The sequence below is a fragment of the Alnus glutinosa genome, chromosome 9 (assembly GCF_958979055.1).
Source record: "Alnus glutinosa chromosome 9, dhAlnGlut1.1, whole genome shotgun sequence".
NCBI classification, from domain to species: Eukaryota; Viridiplantae; Streptophyta; class Magnoliopsida; order Fagales; family Betulaceae; genus Alnus; species Alnus glutinosa.
In genome coordinates, this window is record NC_084894.1 from 25047384 (window position 1) to 25067765 (window position 20382).

Genomic DNA, 20382 nt, shown 5'->3' on the forward strand with positions numbered 1-20382 from the left:
TTCTTGATAGCTGGTCTATTTTTGATAATTGTCTAGGATACTGTTGGTCTTCAAGGTTGAATACTACAAAATTGACTATTTGAGTCATCAATTTGAACTATATCTATGCCACAAATATAAATATAAGATACTTTCTTATAATTTTGTGATTTTACGCATATTAATATTCAATGTTATGAGTAATTTATGGTTAAAAGAGGTATATGGACAAGTACGTCTCCACGGATTAAAAAGGTGTGAATTAACTTCTCCGTATTTAGGGTTGGCTCAAGGATTGTGTTAAATCGCTTATTTTGAAAGTTTAAGTCGATAAGAAATGGCAAAATTTAATTATTTAATTAATAGTTATTCGAAAAGTTTTAAGATATTTGAATAATACTTTGAGAGGAAATTGTTGAATGGCAAGTTTTTGAGAGCAGGCAGTGATACATTTAGCTATTTTGTCAACTTATATAGAAGGAGCAACAACTTATTTAAGTTGATACTTTCTTGTTGCATATAATTGAATAAGTTGAGCGGGGTACATTTTCTTTCTGGACTGTTTAGGATGGTTGCCGTTTGGCCACATTTTCGGGGCAATATATTTTCTTTCAGTAGGAAAAAATGTAAAATAGCACTTCTTATATTAGAGCATCTCTAACAATAATAATGTTTAAAGTTGGCTATTGAAAAAGTATAACTCTCTACTTTAGTTACTTACATTTAATTTTATTTTTTTTTTTAATTATATTTTTGCCAACACTTAATCAAAGAGAAAATATTAAATTTTTACACATTCTTTGAGCTACACCGTAAGAGTGTTGTACTAGTTCAATATTCTAGCTAGCAAAATTACACAGATTATGAAAGCAAAAAAACAAAAAACAAAGCAATTGAACATTTTTATTCTTTTTATTCTTTTTTTAAAAAGAAGCAACAAAAAAACAATGCAAAAAGAAAAACAAAGCAACTAAAAACAGCAGTATATTATATAGTTACACGACCCATTGCAATGAAAAGTGAGATTAGAGTGGGATACGGGTGAACCGGGTTTTTATTTAAAAACTCATACCCGGATTCAAGTTGAATAAAACCCATGGGTTACTTGAATAAAGTTTGAATAGTTTGAATAAACTCATCATATATTTTTTTTAATTATTTTTTACCATACCAATCATTATACACAACTTTTCATACAATCCAATCATTTCTAATTATTTTATACTATTATAAAACACTTTTTTAAAACCCATCATATATTTTTTTTTATTATTTTTTACCATACTAATCATTATACACAACTTTTCATACAATCCAATCATTTCCAATCAATCTTCCAAATTCAATACCCAAACACATATTCCAAAGAATCTAAATTATATTCAACATTCAAACACATTTTCATTACCTTGAAATCGGTGATCAGATTCTGAATATTATTCATATTCGAAATATTCGATACCCAAACGCACCATTATTGTTTTAGTTAATGTTCTTCTCAGTATTTTAGTAGTTATGGAATGAGCAGTATTCACTAAACACTGTTCATTCTATAACGAAATAGCCAATTTGCTTTATCTGCGGGATTGAAACAAAATCTTGATAATAGTAAAATTTGACTATTTTAAAACATTTGATTAACCTGCCAACCGAAGATGCTCTAAAACATGCTTCTCGTGGATGCTTTAATTAAAGTCGTTCTCAAGTGTATGCAGACTTCCTTGTTATAGCAGGGGCTGTTCATCTGCTTCCTCTAATGACATGCAGGCTAATTGGAATGATCTTGCACGCTGTGTATTGTAGCAAAAGGCCATCTCTGGACCCCTAATCCATATAGTTATCTTTGTAACACGTCATTATTAATTGGACAGTAAGTTGACGAAGGGAGTCGAGATTTGTTTGAAACCATATGCAAACCTAAGTAGTTAATTGTTGAAAATGAAAGGGTTAAATACCCTTCTGCCATGCAAATCCGTGATATTTTCCTTTTTGACCTTTTTGTTCGCTTAAAGATCCACAAATCCTCTCTCTCGACCCTCTCCAGAGAACACCCCCAGGAAGGCTTGCTTGCCGGGGGAGGGAGGCTACCTTCCTCCCCCCGGCCCCTTTTGTGCCCCTTAGTCATCTTGGACTAAGGTGTCTTTTGTTCCCTCCCTGAGTTTTTTCTCAGTGGAAGTTGATTTCTCCCAGCCTCTATGCTGTGGAGCTTTGTTCCCCCCGGCTAGTCCGGTGGTGGCTGCTTTCCCCTAGCCTCTAGAGGCTATGGTGGCTTGTTGTTTGTGTTGGTTTTTTCTTCCTTTCTTTTGTCTGGCAGTAAAGCTAAAAGCATGGTGCCCAGCGCGGGGATATGGTGGCGTTTCGTGTCTCCTAGCGGTGGTTTTGGCCTGTTTCTTCAAGGGTTACTTCGATTTTTTGGAGCCAGATCTACTCCACCCCGCTGTTTTTCTCAAGACACGCGCCGCTCAGCCTTGTCCTCCGTCGCCGTCCGTTCCTGCTGCCGGAAGCACGTGTCACGTCGTTCGTCGGTGACCGGCGCGTGGCCTGTACACTCCAAAGAGGCCTTTGCTCTTTAGTGCGCGTGAAGGCCACGTTCCACCATTTTCTGGCCGTGCTCGTTGGGGATGGGGGCTACGGTGGCGGATCTATGGCTGGGTGCAGCTGGTGATGGCGCGTGTTTCCCACGCGCCGCCGTCTCCGGCGGATTCCGTCTCTGTCTCCTCTGCCGGTTGCTGTGTTTGTTGGTCTTTTCTGCACTGTGTTGTTGTGTATCCTCTTGTTGCTATGTACAATCTGGCTGTGTATTACTCAGAGTTTATTAGAATTTTTGATGGCTAGATGCTAGATCGGCCCTCTTTTATATGAGTGTGAGCGTTAATGTAAGGGAGGCTTAAATGTAATTCTAGTAGGGTTTGATGATTCTGCATAGGCAGCTGTTTTTTAAGTCAGATCCTTCTGACTTAGAGTGTAAAGGGGTCTTGTCCCTTTATTTCTCATGATGTATGTTCTTTGCCCTTGGGGCGTTTCAGCAATATATGATAGCAAATGCTATCTTGTTCAAAAAAAAAAAAAATACCCTTTTGCCCCATGTGGTTTAAATCTTTTATTTTTTGCCTCATTAGTTTTGTTTTTTTTCATAAGTGGCATATGTTGTAACGATCCACCCCCAATGACACAATATTGTCTACTTTTGACTCTCCAAACCAGACTTCTCAGGAGGTCACCCATCCTGGGATTGCTCTCGCAGAAGCACGCTTAACTACGAAGTTCTGATAGGTTCATGATCATCACGACTTTAAAACGCATTGTGTCATAAATGGTGCATTTATACATATAAACACATCTCCATTCCCAGGCGATATGGGACGTCACAATCACCCCCTCTTTGGACCCAGCGTCCTCGCTAGCGTTCCTCATTGGGCTTGTGCACGCTCCCACCATCTTAGGCTGGGCAATGGCTCTGATACCATTTGTAACGACCCACCCCCAATGACACAATATTGTCCGCTTTTGGCTCCCAAAACCAGACTTCCCAGGAGGTCACCCATCCTGGGATTGTTCTCGCAGAAGCACGCTTAATTGTGGAGTTCTGATAGGTTCATGACAATCACGGCTTTAAAACGCGTTGCGTCATAAATTGTGTATTTATACATATAAACACATCTTCATTCCCAGGCGATGTGGGACGTCACATATGTGCTATGGGAAAATGCGGAGATAGTACTTCCGTTCATTTTTTTGGTCCAAAACTTATAGATTTCTACGTCAACGACACGTGGTACCATTAAAATTGCGACATGTGACTGTCATATATTTTTTTTGAGAATTTTTTTTTTTTTAAAAAAAAAAAGAAAAGAAAAGAAAAGTAGGGGTGGCTCAGGGCGCCGGCTGAATCACCCCCAAGGGTCAAAGTGAAAAAATAATAGTAATAATAATAATAATAATAAAAGAAGACATTTTGAACCTTAAGGGGGCCGAATCACCCCAAAAACTGGCCTTAGAGGTGGCTAACCACTTTGGCCAAAATAGGAGTGGCTGACCACTCCCATGTGGCCCAAAGGCTCTACATTTTTTTTTTTTTTTTTTTTTTTTTTTTTTTTTTAATTTAAAAAAATGCCTCAAAATAAATAAATAAAATAGCAGCCACGTGTCGCAATTTTAATGGTGTTACGTGTTGCTGACGTGGAAATCCGTCAATTTTGGACGGAAAAATGGACGTAGATACTATCTCCGTCTTTTCCCATAGCACAGATACCACTTATGAAAAAAAGCAAAACTGAGGGAGCAAAAAATAAAGGTTGTAAACTGCAGGGTGTGTAAGGTATTTAACCCAAAATGAAAACTTAAATATTAAATTGAAATTGCATAACAACTTAGGGATTAAATATAATTTTTCCTTTTTAAAAAACATATTTCACTAAATACTTAACTACTTTTAACAATTGCATTTTCATGAACTACATTTTTAAGATCATTATTTATTTATTTATTTTTACTATAAGTTTTGAAACTGTCAAAACAAACTATACAGTGATACTAAGTTGTCATGCCATGCATCTTTTTGGTTTGTTAAAACTGTATTTTTTATACGTTATATTGTTTTGGTTTTGATCTATGTAAATTATATGTCGTTGTTTTGTAAGGTTTGTTTCGATTACAGTTTCAAAACGTGAAATTTAAAAAATAGTAATTTTTCAAATGTTCGATTCGTAAATACGATTTTCATAACATAACTAAATGTTTAGTAAAATCACGATTTAATATTTACAATTGCAATTTAACATTTAAAATTATACATTTTAAAAATGCATCTTTTACTTGCAATTTAAAAACAAAAAATTTTCTACAATTTCATACCACAAATTTTTAAAGATGCATTTCTAAACGATATACATTTCAATTTTATTTGAAATCACACTTTTCGGCGTTTGCTATAGAAATTGAAAATTTTGGTTGGTTGGTTGATTTTTTTTTTTTTTTTGGTAAAAAAAAAAATGATGTAAACTTTGCGTATTCGTTGGGTACATGACTCTGTATCTCACACTCCCATTCCTCTCATTGATCAACTCGGTCACAGTGGTAACTCCAATGGCAACCCGTGCATTTTCAAGACTAAGAAACCCAATTTTCGCTGCGACAGTGCTTCGGAACCTAACCAGAGCACCCATTAGAGAGCCCACATTTCCTGTAAACCCCAAAGTTCCAGCATTAGGAGCCGATTATTGCACTCCCTTTAGGCTATACCATGATGGGAGGCCCAGAGGACCCCTCTGGAGAGGCAAGAAGTTGATTGGGAAGGAAGCGCTTTTTGTGATACTGGGATTGAAGAGGTTCAAGGATGACGAAGAGAAGCTTGAGAAGTTCATCAAGTCCCACGTGCTGAGGCTTTTGAAGATGGAGATGATTGCTGTTCTCGGCGAGCTTGAGCGCCAGGAAGAGGTTTCTTTGGCTGTCAAGGTCTTGATTATTAGTTTGAATTGTGCTGTCTATTTCACATTATCATTTGGGTTGCTATTAAATTCTACTTTTGGGTTCTTGATGTCACCTTTTTTAACTCTCTCCCCCTCTCTACTGAAATGGTCATTTTGTTGCACTGATATGTTAAAGCGATCTTCTTGATGGGGAATTTACTTCATACAATGCGAAAAAGAGTAGTTTTGTAGAATAGCTCTTTAAGAAGAGCAGTAGAGTGAGTATGCCCTGCAAGTGTTCGATAAAATGCTTTTAAGGAAATGTCAGCTCTTGGAAACTTCTAATATGCTTTGATTTGATAATGTTTGAGGATTATTTGACTTTCCTGTTAAATGGAAGCTTCGTTGATAAAAGCAATCCACTAAAATTATCAACTTAGCTCAAGCGTGTGGTTGCAGGGCATCCTTATGCTCTTTTAGTTGGCATTTCTATCATTGAAATACTGTCCAATGCACCCCCATTTTTTTTTTCCTGTTTTTTAAAGAATCATATTTTTAGTTCCATTTTTCTATTCTTTTAATATGTAACTTTTGTTGGGTTACTGTTTAGTTTTTACTAGTTTCTGAATGAGGGTATTAAATAAATTATTATTAATTGAGAATCAGGTAGTTTGCGTTCACATTTTGGGTTTAGTATGCCTCTCACTCTCTCAGTGAGGCCTTCATGTGAAATGATATCTTTTATTGTTCCTTTGCTTAACTCTCACTTGCCTGCCATCCTCATTCCTCAATATGAAACCATATCTGCAATTCTAATATGGCTTTATTTTGTTCATAGTTATGTTTCTTCATAATCAAGAAAAAAATGTTTGCTTAGACTATTATCTTTGATTGTAATCTCTGTCATCTTATGCTTGATTCCATTTAATTGTAATCTCGTGATTAGATTTTTGTGTGGTTGTTTATATATTGTAACAACAACTATACACTTGGGCTCACTAGCAATTCAATACATTTTCAGATATTTAGGGTTATACAGAAGCAAGACTGGTACAAGCCCGATGTCTTTCTGTATAAGGACCTGATTATTGCATTAGCGAGATGTAAAAAGATGGATGATGCAATGCTGTTGTGGGAAGACATGAGAAAGGAGGATTTATTCCCTGATTCTCAAACATATGCTGAAGTTATCAGGGGCTTCTTGAGGCATGGATCTCCTGCAGATGCAATGAACATATTTGAAGACATGAAGAAGTCTCCAGATCCACCGGAGGAGTTGCCATTCAGGATTTTGTTGAAGGGACTTCTGCCACACCCCCTTTTAAGAAACAGAGTCAAGCAAGATTTTGAAGAGCTCTTTCCCGAGCGGCATGTGTATGATCCTCCAGAAGAGATATTTGGCATGCGCTGAGGTTACCATTCAGTGCTTTTGTTTTCTTAGTCCTTTTTATTTATATTTTGTTGTGATAACCCATTCCTTTACTTGTATTATTCTGACACTGACAATGTCTTTTGTGAGAATATAGATTAGCATATTGAGATAAAATGGTGTTAGAATCCTTTAGAAAAAACGTTTGTGTCAGGAAAGCACTATCCTGACTAGGTTATCGAAAGAATATATTAAAGATTTAAGACATATAAACAGTTTAATGATGTCAGGAAATGAGGAAATAATGTAAAGCCAAAGATAGGGTGAAAGTTGTATCCTCCATTTATGTTATTAGGAACAATTATATGACCAAATCTGTTACTATTTGAAGACAGTGCGTTATTACATGGTTGGATCTTGTTTCCCGATACAAAGTAGACCTATAATTAACATCATGAGAAATGAGATTAATTTGCTCCTTCAAATGATGAAATATTTGAAACTGCATGGAAGAAAATATGCCTGACTGCCAATAAGAATGAGCTCAACATCTTAGAGTAAGGCAGTGCCTTGTTTTGTTTATTTGTCTGTTTTTTCCTTTTTTGGGTTCAGGGTGTTTAAGTTGGAAGTCTAACTGCTTCAAACTTCTATCTCATGGTGTGCCAACGTTGGTTTAGACCTGATGCAACTTTTTGTTGGCCTTTGAATGCATCACACTTGTCAGCTTGATTTGGTAGATAGTAGCATCATTAAATGAAGCCAGAGCTTTCCTATTCCAGTTACTGTGTGTATGCTTCAGTGTTTTTGTATGTTCCATATTCTGTTGTTTCATTACTGAGAGCTGAGCTTCAGCAGTCTTGCATGTATGTTATTGACCAGAGCTTGGATTATCAGATTGAGTTGGCTTCATTTAGTTTGCTGTATTGATTTCTTTGTTTCTAAGGACATTACCAAAATAGATTTGAATATAATTTAGTTGCTTTCTTCTTCCTAAGGATTTCATTTGGTTTCGGGACGTAAAATTAACCCTCATATTATTGAAGAACATGGTCATATCTCAACCAGTTAATGGTGAGACTTTGGCAGGCCATAAGCACTATTTCTGAAGAAAAGAAGAAAAGGGAAGCAAGAGATGAGTTCTCTTTGGAGTTGAATTGTGAGCGATGAAACATTGCTATCTTTTAAAGTTCGGATATCTGGAAAAAAGAGAAATTGAAAAGCAAACATAAACTGTGATGTATTACAAGAGCTCTTTTGTTTCTATGATTAAAGAGCTAATTCACATCTCGCCAGGGTATTTTTTTATTTTATTTTTCGTTTAGTACATTCAACCTATACTACCTTCTTCTTCTTAATCTTATAGGCGTGAGTCATGGGGTAAATTTGTGTGTATACATTCCATAGATGTGCATGTCTGATGAACCCAACCCCACTCCTTTGGAGGCCTGCAAATAGGGGTGGCTACTCCTTGTTAGCAAGTAAATTTCATCATTAGTGAGTGTTTTTCTAATAAGAGTACAAAGAAGAACTAAGCAAGGAGTCATTTCCGCTGTCAAGCCAAATTGACAAGTACAAAGGCGGGAGGAGATGGAAACGGTTCCTACAAAGGATCGGAAGGGGCCCATTTTATCACATTGTGGACATGAAAGTTAGTACTTCTATAAACTTTTTGAACTCTCCATAACACGAGAAGATGAAGGTGAGGACGAAGAGATGAGAATGCATAAAGTTGTTATTGTAATATTAAAATGACGTCACAACACGTCTTCTAGCTCATTATTATTATTATTATTATTTTTTCTCTTTTTAGTAACACGTTTTGGACGTCCTTTTTTTTTTTGTTTTTTTTGGGAGGGGGAAGGGGTTAATTTACCGCAAAGGAGTTTGTTATAGTGACCTTTAAGGTTTCCAAATGAAAAATAAAATATACAAGTTATCTCACTTTACTTCAATTAATTATTCTGATGATCTTTCATTCTTTCTAGATTCCCAATAGAAAATAATATACGAAGAAAAGTTATCTAAAAATTTCTTATCCCAATAATTACGTCACACAACGTCTTAATCTTTTTGGACTCTTTTAGCCTAACTCTATGATTCTTTGCTACAAAATTGTGTACAATGGGTAGCCTAACTCTATGATTCTTACTCTTTAGTCTTTTGTAAACCTCTCATCTTTGGTATGAGCTAGATTATAATTCAAAAAAATTTATCATTAGGTTAATTACTAACATTCTTATCAAATTTTAAATTATTCCTCAAAATTTTTTTTTATCTGTATATGTTTATAGTATTGGTGTGTATATATATATATATATATATTTGTTTCATGATAACGTCACACGAAGTGGGCGTGCCGGAGTGGTTATCGGGCATGACTAGAAATCATGTGGGCTTTGCCCGCGCAGGTTCGAATCCTGCCGCCCACGTTTTATTCTTGTTAAAGCTTTTTGTCTATGACTTTGGCACGGGATTTCACACCTTTTTTTTGTCAAAAAAAAAAATTCCTTCTCCCTTCCTTAGTTCCTTTTCTATGCCACATTTTGTCAGATATGGGATTTCACACCTTTTTTTTTTTTTGATAATCCTTCTCCCTTCCTTAGTTTCTTTTCAATGCCACATTTTGTCAGATATGGGTTTCCAATAATTTGTTATTCAACTTATTCGGATGGTTAGTAATTTAAGAAACAAATGTGATAAAAATTTTATGGGTCCACCTGTCCAAATAGAAAAAATGAACTGCCAAAAACTTGTTCAGACAGATATATCCGATAGGAATTTTTTCACATTTATTACTCAAATTGCCAGCAATTTAAACATTAAAATTACTAAAAAAATCTTTCTTCTCCTCCAAACCCAAATAATATATTCTAAAACTGCCTTATTGGCTACAAGAAAAGTTGAACCGTACCAATGAATTATGCTTGCACATGGTGAAAGTGTGAAACTTCCTGTTTATGTTATAGGTTCCAAAGTGTGCCCTACTAGTATGACCCCCAAAAAGACAAAGGAAAAGAGTGCAAATTGAGCAATTCTAATTACCCCACAACCATATAATAGTATTGTGGTAGCTAGTAACCCCCAAGCAAGGCTGGAATTAGGACTTCTTATTTGCTCTTTCAGATTTTATGTGCTTTTTTTTAACTGAATTATCATGCCAAAAGTCATGGCTCTAGAGCTTTCTATTTCTTGTGCCAAGTGCAACTTAATTTTTTTTTATTATTATTTTTTTTTTAAAAAAAACTTGCATTTCTTATTCCTACACGATTCTTCCATATGATTAAGATGGTGATTAGATAGGCACAGATCCAAAATAACATGAAGTTTTAGAAGATACTGTAAAAGAAGATTAGCATTAATAATGGTTTCGCATATATCTCACACTCGTGGGTCAAGTGGCCAAGTTGTGAGTCCGATGATTAAACCCTGAACAAAGGAGATAGGGATCCACCATGTGAGGCAGACCGAAAATTTTTCTTCCTTATTTTTTTTTTGCGAGGCTAAGGGTGTGTTTGTGATTGTGATTTTGTAGATAAAAAAAGTGTGATTTTAAATCAAATCGTAGAAGATGAACCGTTTAAAAATTGTGATTTGAAAACGTAGAAAACTGTTTTTTCAAATCACAGGCAATGAATGTTTTTTTTGAAAAAGTAAAATTTTAAAGCCTAAACTACGTTTTAAAAAATATTTTTTTAAATCATATATTTTAAAATTACTATTTTAAAATTGTAATTTTTTAAATCGCAAACTCAATTAGACCTCAGAGTTGAAATTAAGAAAGTATTTTATTATGGGATTATATGTCTCACTAAAGAGGTGGAGTATATATTCTCAGAAAGTAATAATGATGACGTGATCCACACAAAATTAAAAAAAGAAAAAAAAAAGGAATTGCGAAGGATAAAAGACAAAGATACGAGGTACAAGTGACCAAGAACAGGTCGGAAATTCCATTCTACTGTTCTACATGACACTGCAACAGTTTCTCCAGGATAAATCCGCCAAATGTCGTATCACAAAAAAAAAAAAAAAAATGTTATTAAATACATCCCATTGATTTATTTTTTATTTTATTTTATTTTTTTAATTTTTTAAGGGACCATTGATGGCTTTCTTTTCTGATATAATGGGATGCTAAGAACACCAGCAGGCAGCAGTAGTAGTTTTTCTTTTAAATTTTGCTTAAGAAAATGATGAATTTTTTAGGAAGTTGCTTAGGAGTTGCTTTAGTAATTTGTTAATAATAAAAACCTAACAAAATGTTCTTTGAAAATTCATCGGTTAAATTGGGGTTTCTTTCGCTCTTTCGAAGAAACTTCCTTAATAGCAGCCTCCCCATCAACTTTAGTCCAGATTCTCATTTAATTGGCCACGTTTTGTGCTTTTTGATCGTTAAGTAGATAAAGTTTTACTCCCCAAAACAAATTTAAAGAAATTTAATTATTAAATTAATATTTATCTAAAATACATATAATTTTAATAGAATAAACTTAGTATTATATATATTTTAAAATGTTTATATGAATGACGTAGTCTAATAACATATATCAATTTAAAATCATAATCATACAGAAGTGACAATGCAAATGGACAGCGTGTGGGAATATGAATATATCTAGTCAACTGTACGATCGGCTACCCCAATCAACCTCTAAATTAATGATTAAAAACTTAATCAAAGCAATAATTGTACTAAGTGTACTCTTTTACTAAGATGGAATTTCACTCCAATCCAAGAATAGCCACCTCAGAGATTTAGATCCTCCAGAATATGTTACATAAATAAATGGGTACATGCATGACGAGTTGATCGATCTTATCCGGATTTCATAAATTGTACTTTTCTCGTTTTAAATCCGATGAATTAACATATACTAATTTCACTCATATGAATAAAGTTCATCGCAGATCATAATTGATTTAATAATTAATTAAAGTACAGTAAAAATTAAAGTACTTCGAATCATTTTTTTTTTTTTTTTCAAATTTGAAATATATGATTTGTCAACGTATAAGCAATATATATACATAAAATCTAACAGAGACAGAATCTGATCCTATTCATGCATGTCTGTCTTTCCTCTTGGTCGTAAATCACGTGGGTATCTCAGATTTCCTAGTACCAGAAGGCTGACATACAGAGTATGTGGTTCGTAGACTCGTAGTTATGGACTTCGTAGAATCTACTTTGATATTTGAGAATAGGGTCAACTATTTGGGACGGTAAAGACGATCATGATTGATGGCATATCCGAATGAGGTTGAGTGGAAAAGACAACCTTATCTTGTTATCTTCTGGTGGGATCAGAAACATTTGAGATTTCTTTCACTTTCTCGCCCTCTCGAAAGCATTGGAAGCCAATATCCGAGAAAATCACTCCGGGAAAGACCCATTGGCCAGGAGAAGAAAATGGGGTCGGAGAATATGGACATGAAGTTCTGTGATTCCTAGAGATCGAGCATAGAGAGAGGTTGCATCCTTCCAAAAAAAAAAAAAAAGAAAACAAAAAAGAAGAGATAGGTTGCAATTATCCGCTGGGGACACATGGCGATAAATTCGAAGCCCACTTGGGACCGTCTATGGACCCCGCGTGGCACTTATCCGTTATTTTTCGAGGAAAATAAGATGATGATATGATATTATATTGTATAGAGGAGAAAGTGGGAATGGGAGTGGTAGAGTGTTTAGGGAAATAGTAAATACAATGGAAATTTCCTAACTTTGGTGGAATGAGTCCGAAAATCTTGTAAAATACTGTTAGAGGAAGCCGCCTTTTTCTTTTTGGCGATGATGGCACATGGGTGGCACAGTTCAGTGCCGTCTTCTGTAGGGCTGTCACTATAAATATGATGGTTTGTGAAGCAATTTTGGTTCACCTCACCTCACCTACTGCAGATCTTCTCTACTGGGGCTTTCTTTTTCTGCTAGTCTTGTCCTTGTCTTTCAACTGGGTCTTTCTTTGTTTCGATTTCTTGTTTTTGGAGTCGGTTTTGTTTGTTGGGTTGAAAAAGAAGGAAAGATATATATAATGGAGGGTAAGAAGAAGGGGTGTTCACCTTCCTCATTCACTGCTGATCTTTTTGGTGCCAAGGAGTCGTCACCATCATCGTCGGTGGGATCTTTTGCGTCCATTTTTCCGCCTCCATCAGCGGTATAATCCTACTGTTTTCAATTTCATGTATTTGGTTTCTTTTTTCCTTTTGTTTATTATGATAGATTTTGCTTATTGCGAATTATTCGTACTTTGTTTTAATATTGAAAGTTCTATCTATGTTGCTGTAATTGTTAAACTTATGTTTTAATTTAAGCGCAGTATTGGAGAAAGCCAGGGAAGATTTTAATTTTTGTCTGATTTGGAAATTCTTTTCAGAATTCAAGTGAGGAGTTGTTGTTATTATTGCTTTGATTACTTTTGTGGGCTTTTATTACATGGTTACAAATCTTGAATTAATTTGTTTGTTTGTGCTTCTGAACTTGTGGAGTAGATCCCATTTCCTGCCCAAACATCCCCTGCTTGTTCATGTTTTGAATGTTTGGTTGAGGAACTTTCGACAAAACCAAAAGACTTGAGAAAAATTACTTAAGATTTGGCTTAAAAAATATGAGGATTTTTTCTCTCATGCATGTATGCAGTTCATGCATTTTATTCTTTTTATTCTTTGGCTCTTTACTATACTTATTGTTTGTTTTTAAATTCAAGAGACTCAAGTTAAGTGTGTAAATGGCAAAAATAGGATTTCTGCAGTCTCAGATGGAGTAGAGGAGTTGAGTGTACAATTCCAGAGCTTTCTTCGTGGGAAGATATCAGCTCTTCCAGGGGATTTATGTGCGCCATTAATGATGCCTAAACTCTTCTTTTTGTGATTTCAGGTGGTTGGGAAGAACTCCCCGAGCACTGAGGTAACAGGATCTTGGCAAAAACAAAATCCAGAAATTCAAACATGGAACATGAAACAAGGGACTCCAGGTTCATGATCAAGGCTCTTTTAGTTCCTTTTGCTGTTCCTCCATGCTTCTTTCGCCACATCAAGAATAAGGCTTATTTATTTCCTTTTGCTGTTCCTCCATGCTTCTTTCGCCACATCAAGAATATGGCTCATTTAGCTCCTTTTGCTGTTCCTCCATACTTCTTTCGCCACATCGAGAACATATATATTGGACCTTATTTCAGAGGAAAAAAATTTCTTCCACAATACCTATTTTGCTTAAGTGCATGCCATTTATGCCCAATTCATATTCAGAAGAGCTAAAATTATTTGAACCTTCATTTACTAAGTGACATTAAGGATGCATTTTCACATTCTGTGAACTTCTAGTTATAGGTTATGCTTCCCTGAAATCTCCAGAATTATCGTCTGCTTGTAACAAAGTTATGAGTAGTACCTTTAATGCAAAAACTTTGTTTGGAGAATATTGCCTCAAAACTTTGCATTTTTCTCAAACTATATAGCTGTCAGTAGCGGGGGTGCGTGCAGTAGCATTCCCAACAAGGACAGGAGTTCAATTTTCCAAGAAGATAGAGTGGAACCATGTCATCTAAGTTCATCTCTTTATTATGGTGGGCAAGACATCTATTCCCAGTCCCCAAGTACCCAAACCTCTGGATACCCTCTAGTGAGTCTTGATCAGTTGATAATTGATATACTATTATTGTCCGTCTGATTAGTTGATGATCATATGATATGTGAGACTGATTGTGAGTCATGTCTTTGTGATGAGCTAGTTCAAGGAACATGGGGCAGAAGATGAAAATGGAAACAGTGCGTCTCGAGGAAATTGGTGGCAAGGTAATGATGCTGTGGATAAAGAGTTTGGTTGCAAATTAAAGAAGATTCTATGCAAATATATGCTAACTGATTGTCATTTCTGTAGGTTCACTTTATTACTAGGGCCTTGCCTTCCCGGGCATAAGAATTCTCCATCTGTTTTCAAGGTACGGCAAAATTTGTATAGAGTAGGAGGTAAATTGATCCTTCTTACTGTATCAAACATCTCCATAAATTTAGAAAGAGTGGAAAGTGTTTTTTGGTTCTGTTTGTTAATGCGTTTTGGGAAATGTTTTTTGTTTTTAGTTTAAAAATGTGTTTTGATGTGACATATAGGTAAAAACTGTTCGTGTTTTTGTGAGTGTTTTTTGTTTCAGCTGTTCGTTAATATTTTTGTTTTGAAAAGAGAAAACTAAAGACAAAAATCTAGTACTTGTGGGGAGTGGGTTAGAAAAGATGGATGCCCGTTTTATATATGCTTGCTTTATGTGGCTTCTTTTGAAGGAAAGCGGAAAAAATATGAGAAAAGTGGCTTGGAAAATAGTGGGGGAGGCAACTTTACTCTTTTTTTTTTTTGTTTAAGAAAAAAATACCAGTCACGTTAAATTCTCATTTTCTACTAGCTTAAGTTTTTGAGATAATATATGTTTTAACATGGTATCAAAATAAAGATACTGAATTTGAACCTTGTATATTTAATTTATCTCTTATTTTAATTATATATTTCATGTGTCTTCTTACTTATCGACTTGTATTTCCTGCAGGAGTTTGTGGAGCCTGGTGATATGCAGGCAGATATGCAGTATAATTAAGTAGCGAATGTAGTTAAAAAAGAAAAAAAAAAAAAAAAAAAAAGAGTGGTCAATGTAGTTGAACAATGTTTATGTGCTCTTTTTAAGCTGTAATTACGATAAAAGATGGAGAAAAGGGCCTTGAGTTGTTTCCACATGTGCCAATATAAATGCTTGAAGTTTCACCCATGGATTTTTATGCAATTATGCCTAATATCCAGTGGCTGATATCTTTCAATTTGCGTTCTATAGAGGCATATTTTAACCTGTAATTTCCAAATAAAGTGATGAAAATTTGAAATGACACAGAAAATAAACAAAAATAACCAAGCTTACCTCCACAATAACGATCCATGGTGTACCTAACAAGGTTGAATGTTTAGGGATGGCCACAGCTTCCTTCCTCTTTCATCTTCCTCTACCATAGTAGCCTCCTATCCGCTAGGAAACTAATGGCAGAAGAGGCTTAGACGGACTTACTAAGATGGGAGATCCGTTGGCGCTCCCTCAAGCCGGGGATCCAAGACTCGATCTTTTGACTACCCGGCCTCCTAAGCTTTTACCACTAGACCACCACCATTTGTGGTGTGTTGTGTTCCCTTTTTAATTGAGTGGAGAGTGGTATTGACAATAATTGTTACTTTTGTTCCCACCATTAGATATGCAGAGGAATAGCCTCTCATATGCAGCAGCCATCTTGGTGGCAGTGAACAACTCCAAACCTCTCTGGAAAGCAACCTGACCTTTGTTCTCCAGAACTCCTCTGCCATCAAGCCAAGCTCTGTAAAGAGCCTCTTTTAATGAAGATACTGTTGGTGAAAAAGTGTAGCCTATTTCTGTGCCAACCAGCACAGACCCTGTAATGCTGGCAAGCTTTGTAGCCATTACAGGCTTACCAGAAAGCATGGCTTCCAACAGAGTATGATCCAACCCCTGAGCTCGAAGAGTTGGGTTTACGAAAATATCAATAGCATTATAAAACCTTGCCAGTTGAGCTTGTTCCAGCGGCCCCAGAACCAGAACATTTACCCCAAGATCTCTGTATCTAACGGCCCAAGGACCGTCGCCGGCGACCAGAACAGCGCTGGTTTCCCGAAATGTTTCATTTTCCTTAAACATTTCCCTCAGAGCTTCAAACATTAGCGGATGTCCTTTGTCCTTTACCAACCTCCCTGCCGTTCCCAGAACCAGTAACTTAGAAGCCGGAATGCCAAACTTCTGCTTAAATTCATTTCCCTTTGTAACATCTGGCTTGAAAATCTCCTCATCTACACCATTAAGAATAATATGAACTCTTTCTTCTGGGATCATGTAGATTCTTTTCAAGACGTCTCCAGCATGATCACTTGTAGCAACATGGTGGGCATACCTGAAGAAATTCATAATGTAATAAAAAATTAAATATTAAAGAGGATTAAAGAGAGAAATTAGAAATTCATAAGGTATTGTCTAACAATACCTTTTTATTACTATTCTCACAATACCTTGGGAAGAAATTCACCTCTTCCACAACCTTCATAGCTCTTTCAGCCAATGCGTGTGCCTGTTGTTCTTTAGGAGGTCGCAGAATTTCTTGAATGATGTCAGAATGAATGGTTTCATATGCAATCCCATGCCAAGAAACAGCCAAGTTTGTCAGATACCGCGATCGTGTATGCCGGAGCGCAACACTCTCAGTGTGGATAACATCAAAAGGCCTTCTGGACGAATTTTGAGTCTGAAATTGCTTCCATACAGAAGCTTGGTCCAGATATCCCGCAGCTGTTGGTTTTGAGAGGTGAAAATATAAATTCCCCATTGGGTATATCGGGAAGGAGGAGTTTGAGGAAAATGTGGTGAAAATGTGAAGCTCGTGGCCTCTTTTAGCCAGGGCAAGGTGTAGAGTCAAGGCATGCCGTTCAAGCCCTCCTGCATGAGATCTGTCAGGCCATTTCTTGACAAAGAGTGCAATCTTAAGCAGTTTTGGAGGCGGTTCAGAGGAAAAGGAAAGACGATTCCATGCAGAAGGGAATGTAAGAAGGTTAATAGGTTGATTCGGTTTCTGCTTTTGCTCAGTTACTTGGTAACGGGAATAGCATGGCACTGAGTCTGAGCAGTGACACCAATATAGGAATGAGATGATTGAGAAGGCAGAGAGGATGAAGATGATGAAGCAGAGAAAACGGAAACTCAAAATAGTGTTATGATTATTTGCCATGGAAGGCAACTCTACCAATTTCTTCCTTGAAGAACCCAGTTAAAGAAATGGAAGAGAAATTCAGTTTCAGATATCAAAAATAGATCTTGGACAAAATTGCAATAGTTTATGTAAGATGAAGTTGCACTAACTTTTTATATTGTGTTTTTTTTCCTCTGTTTCTGGTCCGAAAGGCATTTGCACGTGGTTTCTGCTAGTATAGGCTAAGCCCATCCTGGAATGAAGGCCTCTACCAGTTGACTTAACTTCTTCATAGAAGATGATGAACTTTGGTTGAAAAGCAACATCGTTGACCCGATTGACTAATTCTGCCTGCCCCAGTTATCTCCCTCCTTCAGAATATAGTAAGAAAACAAATCTTGTTGTTTGTGTGTATAATTGTTTGGTCTTATTTATCGTAATCATGGTCTTTTGCACAACAACTACATTTTGATTGTATTAGCTTGCCTGATAATAGGGTGAAAATGTTCCTTACAGGTCATGAGTACATTATCAGATTTTTGTATCATCTGATAAAGAAATGATAAGTGCAAAAAGAAATCCTATAAACTTTAAAGTAATTCTAAATATTAGCCTCCCATTTTACTCTCATTTTATTGGACTGATGTAACAGTGTCTATAAGTTCTTAAATTTTTTCCTTTTTAAATAAAGGCTGATCCGAGATCTAATGAACATTGTCACATCGGTCTAATAAGATTGGAGTGAGATGAGAGTTAAGTACATAGCATTACTTTGAATTCTAATACAATTGCAAGCAATTGAAACTTTTCTCATGTCCATTGGCCGGCCTCTTGGAGATTTTGCACAATATGGTGATGGCGTGTTTAAGGGATGATCACACACCAAAACAAGTGTGGTTATCTCTATACTTATTAGATAACTTCCATGAAAGTTAAAAGGAGAAAGGGTGCTACTCTTCATGAAGATCGAGTTGCTTGTGGTCTATAATAGACGGGGTTAGAAGCAGGGCCGGTTCGACATATTTTGGGGCCTTAAGCGAGAAGTTTAAGTTGCATTTTATTTAAAATTAAATGTAAATTAAATATTATTTAATTTAAAATTACATTTTTATTTAAAATTCATTCTTCTCGCTTTTTGGGATGCAAAATTACTTATTAAGTTTTTATATTCAAGTTTTTTTAACATTTCATTTTCAATTGATAATAAGGCTAATCCATTTAATCTTTCTTGTGACATTGTTGATCTTAGGTAGGATTTTATTAATTTTAATTTTGAAAAACTTCTTTCTGCAGAAGCAACTGCAATTGGTATTGTTAATAAAATTCAATAAGCGATACTTGCATTAAGAAAATAATCAAGTCTTTTTATATAATTTAATATGTCAATTGGAACACTTTCTTCTATTTGTAAATTTCTATTAAAACTTTTAGTTTTGAAAATAAATTTAAGCCATCAATATCATAATAGATATCATGTTTTAGAAAACCTTCGAGATTAAGACTTTTTTTTTTTTGTTGCAAAAACTATCATGGTCTAGTGATTTTAATTTCTTAAAATTAAATAAAAAACCAAAAATATTTTCATATATCTAACATTGTTCAAACCTACTCTGAATTGAAGAAATAGCTTGATCTATTATATAAGAAATAATTAATTCTAAAAGATTTTTCAGCAGATTGTGTTGTTTTGTCATTGACAATTTAGGGTTGGCAATTTTTGACACGACCTACAAACCCAACATAAACACGACATGAAAATACAGGGTTTAGGTTTGGGTAATCGGGTCAACCCGATTATGACCCATTTATAATCGCGTCTAGAGGGTCAACCGGCGAGTAACCTGCCAGACACGGTTATATATATATATATATATATAAAAGAAAAAGAAACTTCAAGAAACTGTAGAAACCTAGCTGAGCCTTTTCTGGTTATATTTCTTTGTGTATAACCAGAAACTTCGACAATTTGAAAATATAACCAGAAACTTCACGCAGCAACGACCGTTGAAGTTCAGCTCTTGAAGTCGAAGGTGAGCTCCACCACGCAACCCTCCAAAATGGCATCGTCCCCAACGGCTTGTTCACCGTTCACGCCATCTGAGGTTCAGCGCTGTCTTTTCGAGTTTTCAGTTTGCGAACTTGGGAGCCCTAGATTTGGTGCTTGACTGCTTGTTGGCTGTGAACACGATTTTCCGTGCAATCTGGATTTGGAAACCATAGGGATCACCGGATTGGATTGCTTCTCTCGTTGGATTGTGTTGTTTGCTTGTTTGGTTTTCTCCTGTGACTACAATGCGAATTGGGGTTTTGCCGTTCTGGGGTGGGTACGGAGATTAGGGTTCAGACAAAGAGTCAAAGACGATCCTTCATCCTTCATCCTTCTTCTTCTTTGGACGATTGTCATGATTCGGGAGTCTTGGACGAAGCTTCTTGGCTTTTGCCTTCTTCAGTTCTTCTTCTTCACAACGGGTTACTCAGGTTGTGTTCGGGTAACTCGGTTGATATACGGGTCGTGTTCGGGTTTAAGAATTCGACTTGATTAATAATTGGGTCGGGTTCGTGTTGGACCCGATTATGTAATCAGGTTGACACAAACCCGACCCATGAACCCGAATTGCCAAGCCTATGACAATCTCATCAAATTGTTTCTTTCAACGAATTATACGTTTTTCATGAAATACATGTTATATTTCCATTTTAGTTGCAATCTCTTTAGATGAAATCATAGCAGATGTAAATCTATTTTCTCTGTAATTTTTAAAATAAGAAATAAGACTTCTTAATTGATCTATAGCAACATCAATATGCATGTCTTTTGATTGTAAATTTTTACTAACAGTATTAACGGCAAATAATATATTATACCAAATAGTCATGCTTAATAAGAATTCAAGAATTTGGATAGTAAGT

At 35.7% G+C, this 20382-nt stretch overlaps 3 protein-coding genes and 1 non-coding gene across 5 annotated transcripts; 3 read left to right on the top strand and 1 right to left on the bottom strand.

Moving 5' to 3' along the window:
* Positions 1–4970: 4970 nt before the first annotated feature.
* LOC133878176 (protein THYLAKOID ASSEMBLY 8-like, chloroplastic) lies at positions 4971–7146 on the top strand. 2 transcript variants are annotated; one of them, XM_062316689.1, is made up of 2 exons: positions 4971–5433; positions 6409–7146. In XM_062316689.1, the coding sequence occupies exons 1-2, from the start codon at positions 5002–5004 to the stop codon at positions 6796–6798; spliced, it is 822 nt and encodes a 273-aa protein (XP_062172673.1). In that variant the 5' UTR covers positions 4971–5001; the 3' UTR covers positions 6799–7146. The 2 variants fall into 2 exon arrangements, with proteins under 2 accessions (XP_062172673.1, XP_062172674.1); XM_062316690.1 differs by having other exon boundaries at positions 4971–5415.
* A 1957-nt stretch (positions 7147–9103) lies between these two features.
* TRNAS-AGA (transfer RNA serine (anticodon AGA)) lies at positions 9104–9185 on the top strand. Its single transcript has one exon. It is a non-coding gene; the product is annotated as a tRNA-Ser (tRNA).
* A 3262-nt stretch (positions 9186–12447) lies between these two features.
* Positions 12448–15561, top strand: LOC133877388 (uncharacterized). The gene is made up of 6 exons (XM_062315666.1): positions 12448–12908; positions 13628–13724; positions 14208–14371; positions 14481–14544; positions 14630–14690; positions 15288–15561. Exons 1-5 carry the CDS (start codon positions 12786–12788, stop codon positions 14644–14646), a joined length of 465 nt encoding a protein of 154 aa, XP_062171650.1. The 5' UTR covers positions 12448–12785; the 3' UTR covers positions 14647–14690; positions 15288–15561.
* On the bottom strand, positions 15286–17597 carry LOC133877384 (uncharacterized). Its single transcript, XM_062315661.1, has 2 exons — positions 16799–17597; positions 15286–16683 (listed from the first exon to the last, which is right to left on the bottom strand). The coding sequence occupies exons 1-2, from the start codon at positions 17509–17511 to the stop codon at positions 15918–15920; spliced, it is 1479 nt and encodes a 492-aa protein (XP_062171645.1). The 5' UTR covers positions 17512–17597; the 3' UTR covers positions 15286–15917.
* Positions 17598–20382: the final 2785 nt, after the last annotated feature.

Excerpts from the sequence above, each read along its gene's own strand:
- LOC133878176 (XM_062316689.1), top strand. The coding sequence starts at position 5,002 with ATGACTCTGTATCTCACACTCCCATTCCTCTCATTGATCAACTCGGTC. Across the intron at positions 5,434-6,408 it reads AGGTTTCTTTGGCTGTCAAG|ATATTTAGGGTTATACAGAA; the intron begins GTCTTGATTATT and ends ATACATTTTCAG.
- LOC133877388 (XM_062315666.1), top strand. The coding sequence starts at position 12,786 with ATGGAGGGTAAGAAGAAGGGGTGTTCACCTTCCTCATTCACTGCTGAT. Across the intron at positions 12,909-13,627 it reads TTTTTCCGCCTCCATCAGCG|GTGGTTGGGAAGAACTCCCC; the intron begins GTATAATCCTAC and ends TTGTGATTTCAG. Across the intron at positions 14,372-14,480 it reads AAACCTCTGGATACCCTCTA|TTCAAGGAACATGGGGCAGA; the intron begins GTGAGTCTTGAT and ends GTGATGAGCTAG.
- LOC133877384 (XM_062315661.1), bottom strand. The coding sequence starts at position 17,511 with ATGGCAAATAATCATAACACTATTTTGAGTTTCCGTTTTCTCTGCTTC. Across the intron at positions 16,684-16,798 it reads GAGGTGAATTTCTTCCCAAG|GTATGCCCACCATGTTGCTA; the intron begins GTATTGTGAGAA and ends GAATTTCTTCAG.